Genomic DNA, 16,929 nt, shown 5'->3' on the forward strand with positions numbered 1-16,929 from the left:
TAATGGTGGGTATTTCAGTTGGTAATGTGGATTTCTATAAAAGCCAAGATAAGTAATTAAGTTAAATATCAATTAGGGTATAATGAATACATTTTGTAGGGATATGATAAAAATTGTAAAAAAATTATAATTTTTCCCTTTTTTATGAAAGAAGATGGAAGTCTGAGTATCTTACCTTAACGGTACACGGAGTATCCAAGACCGTGCATATATATATGCTACAGGTTTACAAAATTAATGCAACATGGATGTTCAATAATGGGCAGAATGGTGAACGTTACACTAGCGTATAAAGTGATTGGTTAAACCAGCCAAATGCCAGGTCATAACCCCTGGGATGCTTGGACGTCCACCTTTGAGACAATTTTTAAAACTTTAATTTTATTTGGCATATATATGAACATAAAATGTGAACATACTATAAGGTGTATTTTCTGTTTTAAAATTTAATAATTTGTAATATTTTTGTCTTCCTTTGTAATGTGTTCATCTGTGTATATCAGATGAAGTTAGAAAGTTTACGGATTAAGCCGACAAAATGCTTATCTTATCTTAAGATAAGCTATCGAATTAGTTCAACATTTTGACTGAAAAACCTAAATATTCATAAATAATATATGTATATATATATATATATATATATATATATATATATATATATATATATATATATATATATATATATATATATATATATATATATATATATATATATATATATATATATATATATATATATATATATATATATATATATATATATATATATATATATATATATATATATATATACATATATATATATCATTAGTTTCTTCTTCTTCTTGTAACCCTTACTCGCATTCAAAGACAATTGGTGACGCGTTGCAGGAGCCTTGGTGAAAAACTATCCGACATCGGATCCGGGTTAGTTCATAAGGAATTCTCACGAGAGGTGGTATCGTACATGATAAAAATAGTGTACGACATTGGTACCATAGACCAAGCTAGGACATAAAATGCTGAACTCTCTTCTAGTGGAACGGAAGGTCTGCTGATGACAGTCAGCAATGAGCAAATGCTGAGAAGTTCCTTTTTGGCACACACTAGATTATCCCTCCTGTTTCTATCACAGATTGAAATATAACATTTTTTGTATTTAGAATAAACAAAATTCCACTTAATGATCTATAAATCTTATACGGTGTCGGGTTGTGGTCCCGTGGTTAGTGTCGCGGACTCTTAAGTCAGAGTTTATCGGTTCGAACCCCTCCGCAATTTGATACCCATTTCTAATAATGGGCCGCTTAGGCTCACAGAAAAAGTGTGAAATGGAAATGTTTGTGAAATAATAAAAACACAAATATATCTCTTTTAAAAAATAAAAATAAAAAATATACAAGGTAAATAATAAATACAACTCCTATCTAACGATGTATAGAACACTGCATTATCATATTAACGCAGTGTTACCTTGTTCGTTACATGAAGGCGAGGTAAATTTTACCATTTGTTATTTTACCTGTGACAGACAAAAACATGTTATTATTTCTTGCTTTTTTTTTACTGCAGTGAAAGCTCCATATGTTGAACGTGACAGCAACACAAACAAAACTCAATATTGCTCATGGAGCACAGCATGCTTCTTGACACCTTCTGTCACCTAGAATTTTCTATGTACATCGTTGTCTTAGAGGTTTTTAATATTTTTGTTTCTTCACAAGCATCGTGAAATGATGCACAATAAAAATATTTAGTGTTTATTTTAATTAGTTTTCATTTGCCAGGCTGAGCCACGTTCGTCTCAATTAATTAAATATTTATTATTAAATCGATTCTTAAATTGGCACAGACAGTTTTTTTTTTTTAAATATACATTTCAGTAAGTAGGAACCTTATTTGTGTATTTTATCGATAACGTATCAATTTTTATCTATGATTTATTTTTTAAGTAAGTTTTTTCTGTCAAGTCATTACAAAACCAACATACTGGTAAACGGATATTATTATTCTCTATATTTTCTGATTTTTTCGTTCACTCATATTTTCGTATTATACGAGGTATAGAGTCGGTTGTGTATCTTTTTTTTTCTTCGTAAATTTAATTAATAAAATGAAACTTGCCAAATTATGTTGGCTTGTGATATTTTTAACTAATTTTCTATCAGTTTTCTCGGAATTAATCACTTTAGCTGTCGTTTCTGCAGGTGTTGGTGTGGTTTCTGCAGGTTTTTTCGCTTATTGTAAAATATATGAGTGTTGCAACGATGATTACGTTCCATACAACGTAACAGGTAAGTGCATTTTGGCTATCCATTGATAAAATCCTTAACGGGGTGTAGGAATAGTAAATTCACTTTTCCAAGAGCGTTTCATCAGTCTGGAATCCTTCAGGCTTCGGCATTTTGTTTCCTAGCTTGGTTTATCGTACCAATGTCCTTATTACTATTTTTATCATCAATTTTTATCACTATTTTTATCATGTACGATACCACCACTCATGAGAGTTCCTTATGAACTCACACGGATTCGATGTCGGAAAGGTCTTCACCCAGGCTCCAGTAACGCGCCTCTAATTGTCTTTGAGTGCGGGTAAGGGTTGGAAGAAAAAGAAAAAACCGATGAAATGGAACAAAAAAAGGAAGAGAATCAGATAAATATGTATATATATGTATATATATGTATATATATATATATATATATATATATATATATATATATATATATATATATATATATATATATATATATATATATATATATATATATGTATATATATATATATATATACATATTTATCTATATATATATATATATATATATATATATATATATATATATATATATATATATATATATATATATATATATATAAAATTCTTATCCGCACCCCAATGGTGCATAGGGCACTGCATAATATAAACACAGTGATATCTTAATCGTTTTACACATGAAGGAAAGGTGATCAGCCCTCCGCTTCAGGTACCAGTCCAGGGTTATATTGAATTAATATTACAGTGAAAAAATCACTAATATTAATTTGACCCCCCCTGGGAATAGAACCCGGGACCTCCAGAACGGTAGTCGAGCGTGCTGACCATTACACTACGGAGGCAGACGTTTATACATATATGTATATATATATATTTTTTTATATATATATTTATATATTTATATTTATATATATAAATATATAAATATATATATATATATATATATATATATATATATATATATATATATAGACATTTATACATATATGTATATATATATATTTTTATATATATATTTATATATTTATATATATATATATATTTATATATATAAATATATAATATATATATATATATATATATATATATATATATATATATATATATATATATATATATATATATATATATATATATATATATAAATATATATATAAATATATATATATATACATATTTATATATATATATATATATATATATATATATATATATATATATATATATATATATATATATATATATATATATTTTTTTTTTTTTTATATATATTCATAAAGGGTGGAGCGTGTTCACTTCCTTGTTTGAAACTCGCACCACGAAGTACAATAAATGAAAATATTGTTATTTTAGCACTTAAAGAAAAGTTGGATGCTTCTTTCTTCGGCCAGCCGCTTGCTATGGACGTGGTGAGTGTGCTCGAAGGAAATCGGTATGTGATCCAACACGATCTCCCCAAAAAAGCTCTGAGTATAGCTTTGTACGGTTGGCCGGGGACTGGGAAAACGTTTTTAAGCTCTCTTATCGTTGAATCTCTATACCTCAGGGGAATGCGAAGCCACTACGTGAAACGGTACATAGGACGCGAGGACTTCCCCGATGTCAACAATATAGCTTTTTACCAGGTAATTTTATCTTATTATCCTTGGCTCTACCTGACCGAGTTTCTCCAGGGTATGCTTGACTACAATAGTTTAGAGAGTAGAAGGAATATGTATTTGATGACGCATTTTTATCGATTTGTAACGATCGATAATCCTGAAATTATCCGGAACATTGGTCTGTATGTTTCCGATAGTTACCTAAGACAGCGTCGGCATAGATTGTTTCACATTCACACAGGACCAACCTGCCGATGGTTATGTCTGTAGGAAGAGCTACCGCTATGTTGAACAATATCTCATCGGATATTGATCTGTTCCATGTGTCTGAAGGAGTTTTCCGAAGCGGGATTCTTCTACACCTTTAGCAATAGTTCTTGCGTATATTTTATTTAATTGTATTTTTAATGCATACGATTTAAATTTTTTATAGTTTTTCATGTATATATTAATTGAAAAAAATAAATTGAAATTGAAGTTGAAAAATTGAAAATCTCATAGATCCTCTGGATCTGTTTGTGCCTCCGCCTGTCGCTTTTGGGATGCTGACTGCCAGCTATCTCTCCACTCTTTTTGGAGGTCTTCCTGGGGGTCTGCCTCCTTCAGGGTTTCCTTGGAATACGATGCGTGGTAGTCTGTCTTCTGACATTCTGTTTATATTCAATTTTATCAAATATCAAATGACGAATGTGCGCCAAAACGACGTTTGTCCTCATCAAAAAGTTACATTTTCAATATTGCACAAAAGAATCCTTTAAATTGCAAATCTGTTCTGTTTACTGTATTCTATCGAAATTTTAATTGAAGTTGCAACAAAATATTACCAATTCCGTGTTAAACCAATATGAAATCGTATCCCACCAAAACGTAACAATTTTACGTTTTGGTGGGATACGATTTCATAGCTAGAATTTCTGATTACTTAAATCATTTATAATGGAAATGTAACGATTTGGTGAGGACCTCCACAGATGTTCGAATGGCGATATAAGGAAATGATGCAAAGCTAAGATATTAATTATTTTTTAAAAAAAAAGAGAAAAATCTGTGTTTTTATTACTTATAAAGTATAATTAAAATGTAATTTTGTTTAAAAATCATTATACATTTGCATTTATTTGTATATTTATAATTTGCTTATAGTGATTTTGAAACAAAGTTAAATTTTAATTATAAAATGAAAAATCACAAAGTTGTGCTTCAAATATAAATTATACTTTAAAGTACTTCGATTTCATACTTTTCCTTTTTCTTTCTTTTTGTTTAATTTAAAAAAAGAGTTATTTACTAAGCGGCAAATTACCTGTATGTGTATGTACCCAAATAAAAATAAATACATGCAAATAATATGTAATGGATACCTTTATTCAAATTCAGATGAGAATAAAAAGGGACCTTCATGAATTGGTGACCTATTATTGCGATAAAGCAATGGTCATATTTGAAGAGGTAAATGACATTCCTACTGGTGTTCTGGACGTTTTAAAGCCATACATGGATTTTCATGGAGTAATCAACGGTGTGGATTACAGGTATGTTTGTAAAACAATACAAATAATTTTTAATGGGTCCTCACCATTATATTGACGTTCGAATTACACAAATTACCTTGTACAGGGTGGCGCCAAATTAATAACCCTATCGGAAGATTTTATTTTTTATTTATTTTATTTTATTTTATTGGGAATTGTACAGCTTTACATATAAAAAAGTATATATTAAACAATAGTTAAATTAACAATAATAAACATTATATTACATTAACAAAAAAGTTGCAATAAAAAAATAAAGCCATTTAAATAATTCCACATTTATGTTATAATAACTATTAAAAACATACGGAGATTTAAAAAAAAGGGTATGGTATAAAATAATAGATTTTGCAGGAAGGAGAAGGAAAGGAGAGGGATTAATAAGGGTGGTTAAAGGATTTTTTTCTAGGTAAGAAGTTTAAAGTTGCTAATTTTTTTCGCAATTGGCATCGTACGTCAATCATATCTGAGTCGTACAGGAGAGAGTGATCAACTAACAAAACGTAAAATGTTCAGGAGGCCATTTAAGTCACATTTTTCTTGTCAAGAAAATAAACATCAATGCAATTAGTCATTTTTAACGAGTCAATGTATTATACTTCCAAATTTAAAATCCCTTGGGATTTTTTTCAGGGCAATATTAAAATAGTAAGATATCAAATGGTCAGTGATTACGTTTTTGTAAAAAATGCACTTGGTCACTTAATGTCAGTTAATGAAATTAATCTGAATAGATTTAGGTTTTGTATTATTTTTGACATCTCATCAAAGATGAAGAAGAATATGGAAGTCTGGGCATTTACGGGGCTGACGACCGTCATAGGCTGGTTTAAGTGATCACTTTACACACGTGTAGCATTCACCAATTCTACCCATTATTGACAACCACACTACTCAAATTCTTGGAAGTTCTGTATATATGAACCAATTTAGAAACCTTGTTCTTGAATCACTAGAACTTCACTAGAGACATCTATTGGTGAGATGTAAAGAAGCTTTTTTAGGTTTTGTACTTAATTTTCTTAGTGGAACAAATCGTCGTATATGGCATTTCCCATTTTAATTTAATTTGTCTGTTGCTTTCTGTTGTATGGAAGTCAAAGTGTTTATTATTGTATTATTTTTGACTTCGCAACATAGATGAAGAAAATTATGGAAGCCTGTGCATTTACGGGGCTTACGACCGTCAAAGGGCTGGTTTATGTGATCACTTTACACACGTGTAACATTCACCAATTCTACCCATGATTGACAACCATTTACTCAAGTTCTTGAAACTTCTATATTTACTCGTATTGGTCAAATTCGAAACACAGTGTGCGAGAGTTCCTAGAGACATCTATGTTGGGATGAAGAAAGCTTTTTTTAAGAAGAAACTCTTTAATTTGTATGTGAGGTCCGAATTCTGTATTATATTCACATACTGGGGAAACGCTAGAAAATATCATTTTAAATTTTAATTTAATCTTTTGATTTGACAAGTTAATTTAACTACATCATTTTGAGTGTGTCCAAATAATTGTTCACAAATTTGTATTACACCGGAACCTCTCATAACGAGCATAATTCGTTCCAGAATCTTAATCTCGCTAAGCGAAACATTTTTCGTTTTGACTAGCTCAATTCACAAGTGAATGTCGTGAAAAGGTGACTTGCTCTTTCTCTATTACTCGTTTTGCGAAATATTTCTCGTTAAGGGAGCAACTTTCTCACGCTTGTTTTTCTCATTTATTTATTTATTTATTTATTTATTTATTGTAAGGCCAACAGACAATTTAGTATAACATAAATATACATTCAATTAAGTAATATTTGTAATGTCCAATTACAGGCTTTAACATAATTGTTACAAATAAGTAAGGTACCTTTTTGTTTCTGTGCGCATACATACCAATGTTCATAATTACATGTAGAAATGCATACACCATTCACTGGTATGATAGTGCCTTAAATGAAAAGTAGTGTAACTTATTTTTTCCATAAACATAATTAAATTAAATTTCGTGAACGTGATATGCATGCGCATGCGCACATAGGTACACGGTACACATACATATATATATACAAATAAGCAATAATAATTACATACTATTTTCAAGATTAAAGGATTCTTTAATTTCTTTCTTAAAGGATTGTAGTGTAATATTGAATATATCTGTATTCTCATATTTATTATTAATTAAATAACAGGTTCTGTTAATGAAAGAATTTTGATTTGACTTGGTATTACATTTCGGAACGTGAACAATACTTTTGTTTCTTGTCTGGGTCCCAGGAACCCTAAACCCAATCTGTGACAAAAGCTGTGGACAGTCAACAAGATTATTAATGATTTTGTAAATATATATAATATCGGCCATGCTTCGTCGGAATTTAAGTGATTTTAGGTTAAGTTTAGTAATAAAGTCACTTGCTTCACTTTCTGGAACTTTCATCGCAAATTTACAGTATGATATAAATTTTGATTGAATAGATTCAACTCGATCGATGTATTTTTTATATTGAGGGTTCCAAACGGGGGAAGCAAATTCCAAATGGCTCATTATGTGAATTACCCGTTATGAGAGGTTTCACTGTATCTCTTCTATCTGGATTATTTACGAGTGTATTTTCTCGACGATTTTATCTACAATCTACGATTTTATTCACGATTTTTATATTTTCATATATTGGTGACAACATCATTAGTTTTCGAAACTAGTCGTGTTGACATTTATAAATTAAAAGTGGTCTTATACAAGTGTTTTATTTGTATATTTGAATCATCGTGTTATTCCGTATAATTAAATTAATATTATTTACATATTTATAGACTGTAAATTAGTGACATTATCTCATTTTTAATATAATAATTTATTTTTAGGAAAGTTGTTTTTCTTTTCATAACCAATGTCAATGGAGAAGAAGTGACAAATCATTACCTGAATTTAAATAAAGATCGGAATTTACTAAAAATGGCAGATTTCGAACCAATCTTAAAGAAAGACGCTGACGAAGCTGAAGGTAATTATTTAAACCCAGTGGTATTTGAAATCGTCACGTTCATTAGGCACACTTCGTTACACGAGAGAGAAGAAGATATAGCATAGAGAGAAGGAGCTATACATTCTGATGGGGGAAAAGAAAGCGACGCATTACAATGACACAAAGCGTAGGAATATGATATATGTTGTATATCTACACGTCAGACGCTATATATGAACGGATGAGGTACTACGCGTTGTGCAACTTATATTTATGACCGTGTTTTAACAAACCCAACGAAATAACAATGAAATCCGGAAAGCATGCAATTTTTTCTTGTTATTTCAAAAATATTGAATCACGGACATATCGCTCACTCCTTTCAATAACGTCAAATACCAAAAAACTTAAATTGTATACATTTATTTAAAGAACAATTTTAAACATACCATTTTTTTAAATTACAAAGACCCACCAAGCCACCTTGTGTGTCTTATCAGTCGAGTTCTTTTTCCATAATTTTTTTATTGTTTTTAACATAATATACACACAAAAAAGAGAGAAAGAATTAAGAATATGAACTATTTCAAAATTTTCATAGAATTAACTTTATTTTGCCTTTGTTCCATATTTTATTTTGACCTCTAACCTCCGTCGGCAGCAAATTAAAAATGTTCGGAACGATATATTGCAGTGTTCGACTCCCACATTTATTGTTAATTCTTGGGATTATTTTGTTTATTTGTTTATTTGTTCATTTGTTTATTTGTTTATTTATTTATTTCATTTCATAGATACAAAGATACATCCATAGAAACATATTTATTTCATAAATATATTTACTATATGTATTACGGCTCTTTGGGCATGGCCTGTGTTGATCCGAAATACTAACATGTTAATACAATTTTTTTTTTAAATATTTTTTTATTTTTTTATTATTAGATTATAAACATTACATACAAGAGATACAATAATTATTTACAGTATAAAGGTTTTACAATAAAATAATTTCACCTGGACTTTACATTAAATCACTATCAAACCTTCGTTTTGTGTAAATCGTGTATCATGGTTGTGTACTAGAAGATTTCGATATTTTTGTCCAACGTTTGTTTGTTGTTCAACGATGATACTCATCCACAATGTTTCAAGTACCGGAATTAACTGTTGTTGTAATCAAATCTTCATAAATATAAAATGTTTATATATCAATATTTGACTGTCCCTTTGATTATATATCGCTCACTCCTTTCAAGAACGTCATAAATCAAAAATCGTCAATTTTCAGTTGTGCATGTTTTCGGAATGCCCAGAAAAAGTACTATATCCCAGCAAAAGAGGCATATTATTAACTTAATATTTACCCGCTACAGGGCAGAAAGTGTTGTTTTTGCATTTTGAATAAAATGTATCGTTTAATATTTTTTTTAAATATTCTAAGTATTTTTCAAATTCAAACACAGTGTTTGATAATGTCCTAAGAAGAAGAATACGCGTCACGTATTAATATATCCATAAATAAATGTAAAATTCAATCCATAAAACCGTGTTTTATTTTGGATATATTACCCAACAATTGGAGAAAAAACCTTCAGGTTTTACCTAAAAAGATCTGCTCCACAGTAAAAAGTGGCTTAGTATTTATTTTTAATACATTGTATTATATTTTTAAACTTTAAAAAACGTTCTCCTGAAAAATCAAGTTTTTTGATTTATGACGTTCTTGAAAGGAGTGAGCGATATTGATGAATTGTATTGGGTATGAATTGTCTATTATTTATCGCTCTACTATGGATTTATTTTAGGCGGTTTTAAAGGAGCGGATTTATTGTACCATCATCTTATCGACCATTACATACCCTTTCTTCCGATGGAACAAATTCACGTCGAGAAATGTATCAAAGCAGAATTCAAAAATATTGGTGTTTTGAGCCCTTCTAAAAATATGACCGAGTGAGTGTTTTTTTTTTTAATATTTTTTCATATATAGGTACCAATTTTCACAAACAAATATCTTTTACATAACAGGGCATTTCCATTTTATTTTAATACTATCTAAACTAAACCAGTCGATTCAGTCTGGTTTAATGTTAAAGAAAGAACATAGAAAACATACATTTTTAACTAATATGAACAATTTCACAGTGCTTTTGAACCGATGAAAATATTTAAAATATATGAAAAAACAATGCAATAAAATAAATAGAAAATACTATGTAACAGCATCTGTCAAGAAGCGCGCTGTCCGCCATTAACAATGCGTAAAATGATTTTGTGTTTTTCACATATGTATTTTTTATAAAGGTACCAATTTTTAAAAACAAACATCGTTCACATAACAGTATCTTCCAAATATTTTTTAAATACTATCTATACTATACCATGCGTTGCTGTCGCTCAAAATTGTTTAATGTAAAAGAAAGTAGAAAACATGACATCTCATCAAAGATGATGAAGAATATGGAAGTCTGGGCATTTATGGGGCTTGCGACCGTCATCGGCTGGTTTTAGTGATCACTTTACACACGTACACGTGTGTAGAGCCGTACGGCGGTATAATTAGTGAATGTTGCAACATTCGCTAATTATACCCATGATGGACCACCATTCTATATGTTCTGTATGAAGTTAGTTCTATATGGTCCAATTTCTAAACATTGTTCTTGAATCACTAAAATTTCACTAGAGACATATATCTATTGGTGAGACGAAAAGGAGCTTTTTATTGAGCAGAAACTCTTTTATTAGTATGTGAGGTCCGAATCCTGGATTATAATCACATACATGAGAAACGCCAGAAAATATCATTTTCGTTATTATTATTTTAGCTTAAAATTTGACCAGTTAATTTATTTACAACATTTTGAGTGTGTCCAAATACTTGTTCACAAATCTGAATTATCTCGAATTACACTGGCCAAAAATGATTTTGTAACTGAAATTTTGATGACTGATTTGGACTAAGTTAATCGTTCTTATTCAAAGTCTATATGGTGACAAACTTGTATCACGTCAAGTTTCGTTGTTACAGTCATATTATTGTTTGTATGGACCCCATACGTTGAAACCGTAGTGTAGTATAGTGGTTGGTATCTAAACATGTTTTAGTCTAAGGTCTAAGGGATAAAAAAAATATAATTATGGAGTAACAGTGGAAATATATTTAGTTATTAATATTTAATACGATAGCATTATATATTTATATTTATTTATAAATAAATAATATGATATACTTTAGTCAATATCAGAATTTAAAATATCCATAACTAAAAAATCAGACGTAAAAAAACATGCCAGTTACAAAAAAAAATGGAAATTGTTGGCCAGTGTTATAGGAGTTATTTTTCATGCTGTAAAATTTTTGTAATGCTAATTTTTTTTTAATAATATTAACTTTTTAAACGTTATTTTCAGGGATGTGATGTCAATTATTGTATTCGGACCGGAAGAAAAACCGATATTCGCTAATTCCGGTTGCAAGAGGATACGAAATCAAGTCTCGTATGTAAATTCTAAATATCAAAAAAAAAAGAATTAAGTGCTGTGCTGATATTTCTTGGTAGAATTGCGTACATTTTTTTTACTATTTATATTTATTATTTTTTTCTATGTACATATTTTTTTAAATATTTTAGTTACATATGGTAGATACAGTTTTTTTAAAATGACATGTATCACGGTTCTTTAGGCATAGCCTGTGTTGAGCCGAAATACTAAAAATGTTTATAAAAAAATTACTAGATTATTTGACCAGAAGACTTTTTTATTTTATTTGATTTATTTATGGTTCACAAACAATGAAAAACATATAAAAAGAAATGAAATACAGTGCAATAAATTGTTTGAATGTTGTTTATCAATTAGTTGAGAACACAACAAACTTACAGAAACAAATAAAGGTGCAGGTTAAATAAAAATATAAAGAATAGAAATTTGGTCGTAAAAAAAGAGTAATAAAAATAAAAAGTAAAAAAATAAAAATTAGAAGTAAAAATTAAAAGTGAATTTAAACTATGCTACAAAAGGTACAAATTTCAAGACTGGTGAAATCAATTTCAAATTTATTTCAGCAATCTGGTAATAAACCTCTTGTATTTCTCCGTGCCATTATTAAAAATGTCTGTGATGACGTTATCAGTATTTTCTAAATTAATATACAACCTTTAGCATCCTAGAAATGGAGTTCTGGTGTGCCATATTATTGTTATATACTGGAAGACAAAATGTGCTGTGCTATTTGACCAGTAACTTATCTTTATTTGGTCAGACTGGTCTAATGATGCTGTTATCGACGAAACCCGGTCACTGGTTGAATAAAATGTGGAAAATACTATTTGGTTGTTATTTTATTATGTAAAAGGAAGTGACTGAAATCGCATGTAAATCTACTAACAAAATCACTCTTATACTCAATTCAAAGTATTGATTCATTAAGCATATATTTACAACTGTTGTCTTTTATTATAAATAAACCATATATTTACAACTGTTTTCCTTACTTTATTTATTTATTACCCCTCCGCCATCATTGCTTTATTATTGTATATTAACGCCATATTAATTAATATATTTATTAACTTGTTTAAATTTATAACCTTATTTTGGGTGCAAAATATTAGCGCGTCATTGTATGATAAATATCATGGATTTTTCGAGGATACATCCAACTAGTATATTTGTATATATATTTAATAATAATAATAATAAAAAAACTGATATGCGGAAATGGGTTAAAAAAGAGGAAATTATACAAAAAATATTATTTAGAACCCACGCTCAAGTAAGCGTCCACCTAATTACACTACTACGCTTATCCTTTTGAACAAAATAAGATTTAATACAAATAATTAATGTTCTGTACAAGAATGTAAAAATATAGTGTATTAACCGGTTCGCTGCCACGAGCGCGTTAACGCGCTCTCCAATTACGTGCTCGCCAGGCCGGGCATACAAAATGCTCTCTGTTAAGCTTGTCGCAAGCCTATATCAAATGCAATTTAAATATTTTTATTAGAATATATCGTAGTCATACAGGAGAAAGTGACCAAGTGCATTGTTTTACAAAAACATTATCATTGACTATTTGATATCTTACAAGCTTAATATTGCCCTGAAAAAATCCCAAAGGATTTTAAACTTGGAAGTCTAATATATTGACTAGTTAAAAATGACTAACTGCATTGGTGTTTATGCTCTTGCTAAGCAATAGTGACTTAAATGGCCCTCCTGAACATTTTACGTTTTGGTAGTTGGTCACTTTCTCCTGTACGACAACGATATAGAGACATCTATTAGGACGATCAAGAAATACTAAAATATTACAATTTACCGATATTATCAATGTTAAAGTCATCTTTCTAAAAGCTTTCACTGTCTCTGATACCGACGTCAGTTTTTTTTTTAATTTATATTTTTTTTATTTTATATTTTCGTACAACATTAACACCTAAAGCGCGATGGCCTCAAACAAAACGCGCCCAGCGGTGGTGGGTCTGATCTGACCCAGTACAGAAATCGCCTTTTAGGCGTTTTTCGTCGGGTTTTTATATTTTATATATTATTCAAAATAGCCTACATAGCAATAGGATAATGTGTCATAAGTTTTGTATGAGAATTTTCAAGTTTTTGATAGTTTTGAAATTAAATTATCCAAGCGCATTATTTTACATCCAAACGCGACAGCGCGCTGCGGCTCACTACCACAGACTAACTAATTTATATACTCGCTACTACCGCGGAGCATGTCACACGCGCATGTAGCATGGTTGGCAATAAAGCAGTGATTGTAAACATTTTTATTTTTACTGAATTCAAATAATTAGTGTTTTTAATTTTATAACTATATTTTAAGTCAACATCATAACAGATAGAATTATTAACAAAATGCAACTAAGTAATTATCTTCAAATATAAAACGTGGCAGTTAGCTCCAAAAACCACAAAATGATTCTAGGATTTTGAGTTAATGTTTCAAGATAAATTTTTGTCCATAATGCAATTAAAATTCATTTTAAATACAGTGAAAATATTTAAATTTTCATTGAAAAATATATACGGAATCGCCCAAAATGGTGTAAATATTCATTTAAAGTTCGCCATTTCTTACATTAACATTTTGCGGGTTTTAGAAATTATGAATACAATTTTGTACGAAACCAAATAAAACTAATTATTATAAAAATTTTATATACAAGTTCGTTAGACATAATAGGTATGATATTTAATTTTATTATTGACCAATAAATTATTACCAAAAAATAAGAGGACAATCGGTACTTTTCTTGTTAAAATCGATGTTTTTATCACTTACTGACATTTCTTATAAAACCACGTTTTCCGTTGCACTTTCAAATTCTGAATCTAAGGTTTTTGAATTCTAAATCACTGTCATCTGCACTATTCTCTCACTTTTCTTTCACTTTTAGAACTGTCCAAAAGTCGTTCAATCTCGTCATGAGATAATTATTTTTTTCCTGCCATTGTGGTAAAGTGTCGAAAAGATTTAAAAAAAATAAAACTATAAATCGTTCAAATATAAAACAGTTTATTGTGAAGGTCTGTGTTTTGTAATATTAATATTTTTTAAATGTAGATTTACCTTATAGTCTATATATATGATATTTAATCCGTCATACAAGTAAACAAATAAATCAGTTAAAAACAAATATTAAAAAAAAAACAATAAACGGAAACAATCGCCAAAGATTGACAATGTATGCTTTTGTTTTTGGGATTTCAAAATCACGGCAGACGGCACACTAACACATTGATAGCGAACAACTGACCTTACTCAATATGATTTTTGATATTTTATTTGTTCTTTTTTTTAAATAACTCATTTGAATCTGGTCCAATAATTTTCGTTTGTATCTCAATTTGTAGGTAATTTTTTGAAGAACGATTACACTTAAGGAAAACGACGTAAACAAATTACCTATTACGTAATTAATAATTTTCCGCGATGGTGGGTCTGACCAGACCCACCATCGCAGAGGAGGTGTTAACGTTTATTGTAATCCTTTTCTTATCTAAGTTAAAATAAATAAATAAATGAAAAAACATATTACATAAACACAGAAAGCAAAGACAGAGTGGTGTGGCGTTCGATTCTCTCTGCCTACTCCTGCGGAAAGCGGCGTGATGTTTAGTTAGTTAGTTGTAAACACAGTCATATTGCGCTATAATTATAAGTAAATGTGTTTTATGTATTAAGTTGTGACAACCCTGAATATTTAAACGGTGTATGTATTTAGTAAGTTTTTATAATAACCTTTACATCTGTGAACAAAAAAAAAAAATTATGTTTAATTTTTATTAAAATCACTGCCTGCTGGGTAAGGCCAAATTAATACCTTCTTATAAAATAATATATACAAAAATAATTATATAATAAAAAAAATATCTACTACTACTGGTCTTCATGAAATTTCATTTTGAAGTAAGCAACATAAAATTATAATAAAAATATATAACAAGCTGCCCCGGTATTATGAATAAAAATAAGTAGGTTCTATCACAATCTAGACCATTCGGTGTATATTAATGAAGATTCTAGAAAATCAATGCGCATGCGCTTGCGCACATTGCTGTTTTGGATCGTTGCAACATTTCGCTTGTCAAACAATCAGGGGGGGTCGACTCGTAAACGTCAGATTGTTCAAAAAACGACCAGAAAATGACGAGACACACTAATACACTAACAAAAACACCAAAACGGGAACGAAAAATACGAGATACCAACAAGTTGTTCAAATATTTCAAATAAATATGGACAGACTATGGTTATAGACAATTATCGATAGAAAAATAGAAATCCGTCTATGAAGAACTTCATAATATTGAGTATTATGCCAAAGTTAAAGTTAAATTTTGCGTATGAAAGTGTAGTTTTTTTTACTTAACACAACGCTCCCTTGAACTTCTGCAGCACCCCCCAAATGCAAAAAATTTAAAAACGCCTAGCCAGACTTCCAAAACGCCCACAAAGGGGCGCTGGCACCCCCGTTAAGAAACATAACTTCAGAAAGTGGTGGGCACTCCTTCCGCCCTTTTAAAATATTGTATTTTCTAGAATTTTAAATATAATATAGTAATTTGAAAATTCTATCGTTTTTGTTTTAGTTGAAAAGCCTTATATTTATACATAGTTTGAGATAATAATTTCAAAACCACCATTACCATTACCATTTACCATTGTAAGGCTGAGTTGAGTAACCATTTTTAATCGCCTGAACTCTTTTTATAAATGTCGCGTTTTAGCCGTGACCTTTCTATTTTTGTTTACACTGAAATAAATAAATTTAGATAGTGAAATATCTTCTTTGTAATATTAATATTATAATTTTGAAAATATGTTTTACAACAAATTTCAATATAAATACCATTTAACCTGAAAAATGAATGATAAATATTTCGGCGGGTGGATTTGACATTCAGCCGCGGCGAAGTCACGCCCAGCCGGGAGCTTAGTACTTCTAGCCGTTTACGTCACTTCCGGCCGCTGGCGAATATCACTTCTAGCCATAAAAAATCGAGGTAGTTGGCGGTCTTTATATAAAATAGTTAGTCTGTGCAAAC

General features: G+C 29.7%; 1 protein-coding gene across 3 annotated transcripts; it reads left to right on the plus strand.

Moving 5' to 3' along the window:
- Positions 1-1,959: 1,959 nt before the first annotated feature.
- On the plus strand, positions 1,960-12,828 carry LOC148309124 (torsin-like protein). Of its 3 annotated transcripts, none has more exons than XM_088260600.1 (6): positions 1,960-2,273; positions 3,606-3,877; positions 5,231-5,385; positions 8,249-8,388; positions 10,158-10,305; positions 11,767-12,828. In XM_088260600.1, the coding sequence occupies exons 1-6, from the start codon at positions 2,093-2,095 to the stop codon at positions 11,888-11,890; spliced, it is 1,020 nt and encodes a 339-aa protein (XP_088116726.1). In that variant the 5' UTR covers positions 1,960-2,092; the 3' UTR covers positions 11,891-12,828. The 3 variants fall into 3 exon arrangements, with proteins under 3 accessions (XP_088116726.1, XP_088116727.1, XP_088116728.1); XM_088260602.1 differs by having other exon boundaries at positions 2,159-2,273; positions 3,799-3,877; XM_088260601.1 differs by lacking the exon at positions 10,158-10,305 and having other exon boundaries at positions 11,767-11,896.
- Positions 12,829-16,929: the final 4,101 nt, after the last annotated feature.

This window comes from Brachycentrus maculatus, unplaced genomic scaffold (assembly GCF_059751285.1).
Source record: "Brachycentrus maculatus isolate JH-2025_06_01 unplaced genomic scaffold, ASM5975128v1 h1tg000139l, whole genome shotgun sequence".
Taxonomy (NCBI): domain Eukaryota; kingdom Metazoa; phylum Arthropoda; class Insecta; order Trichoptera; family Brachycentridae; genus Brachycentrus; species Brachycentrus maculatus.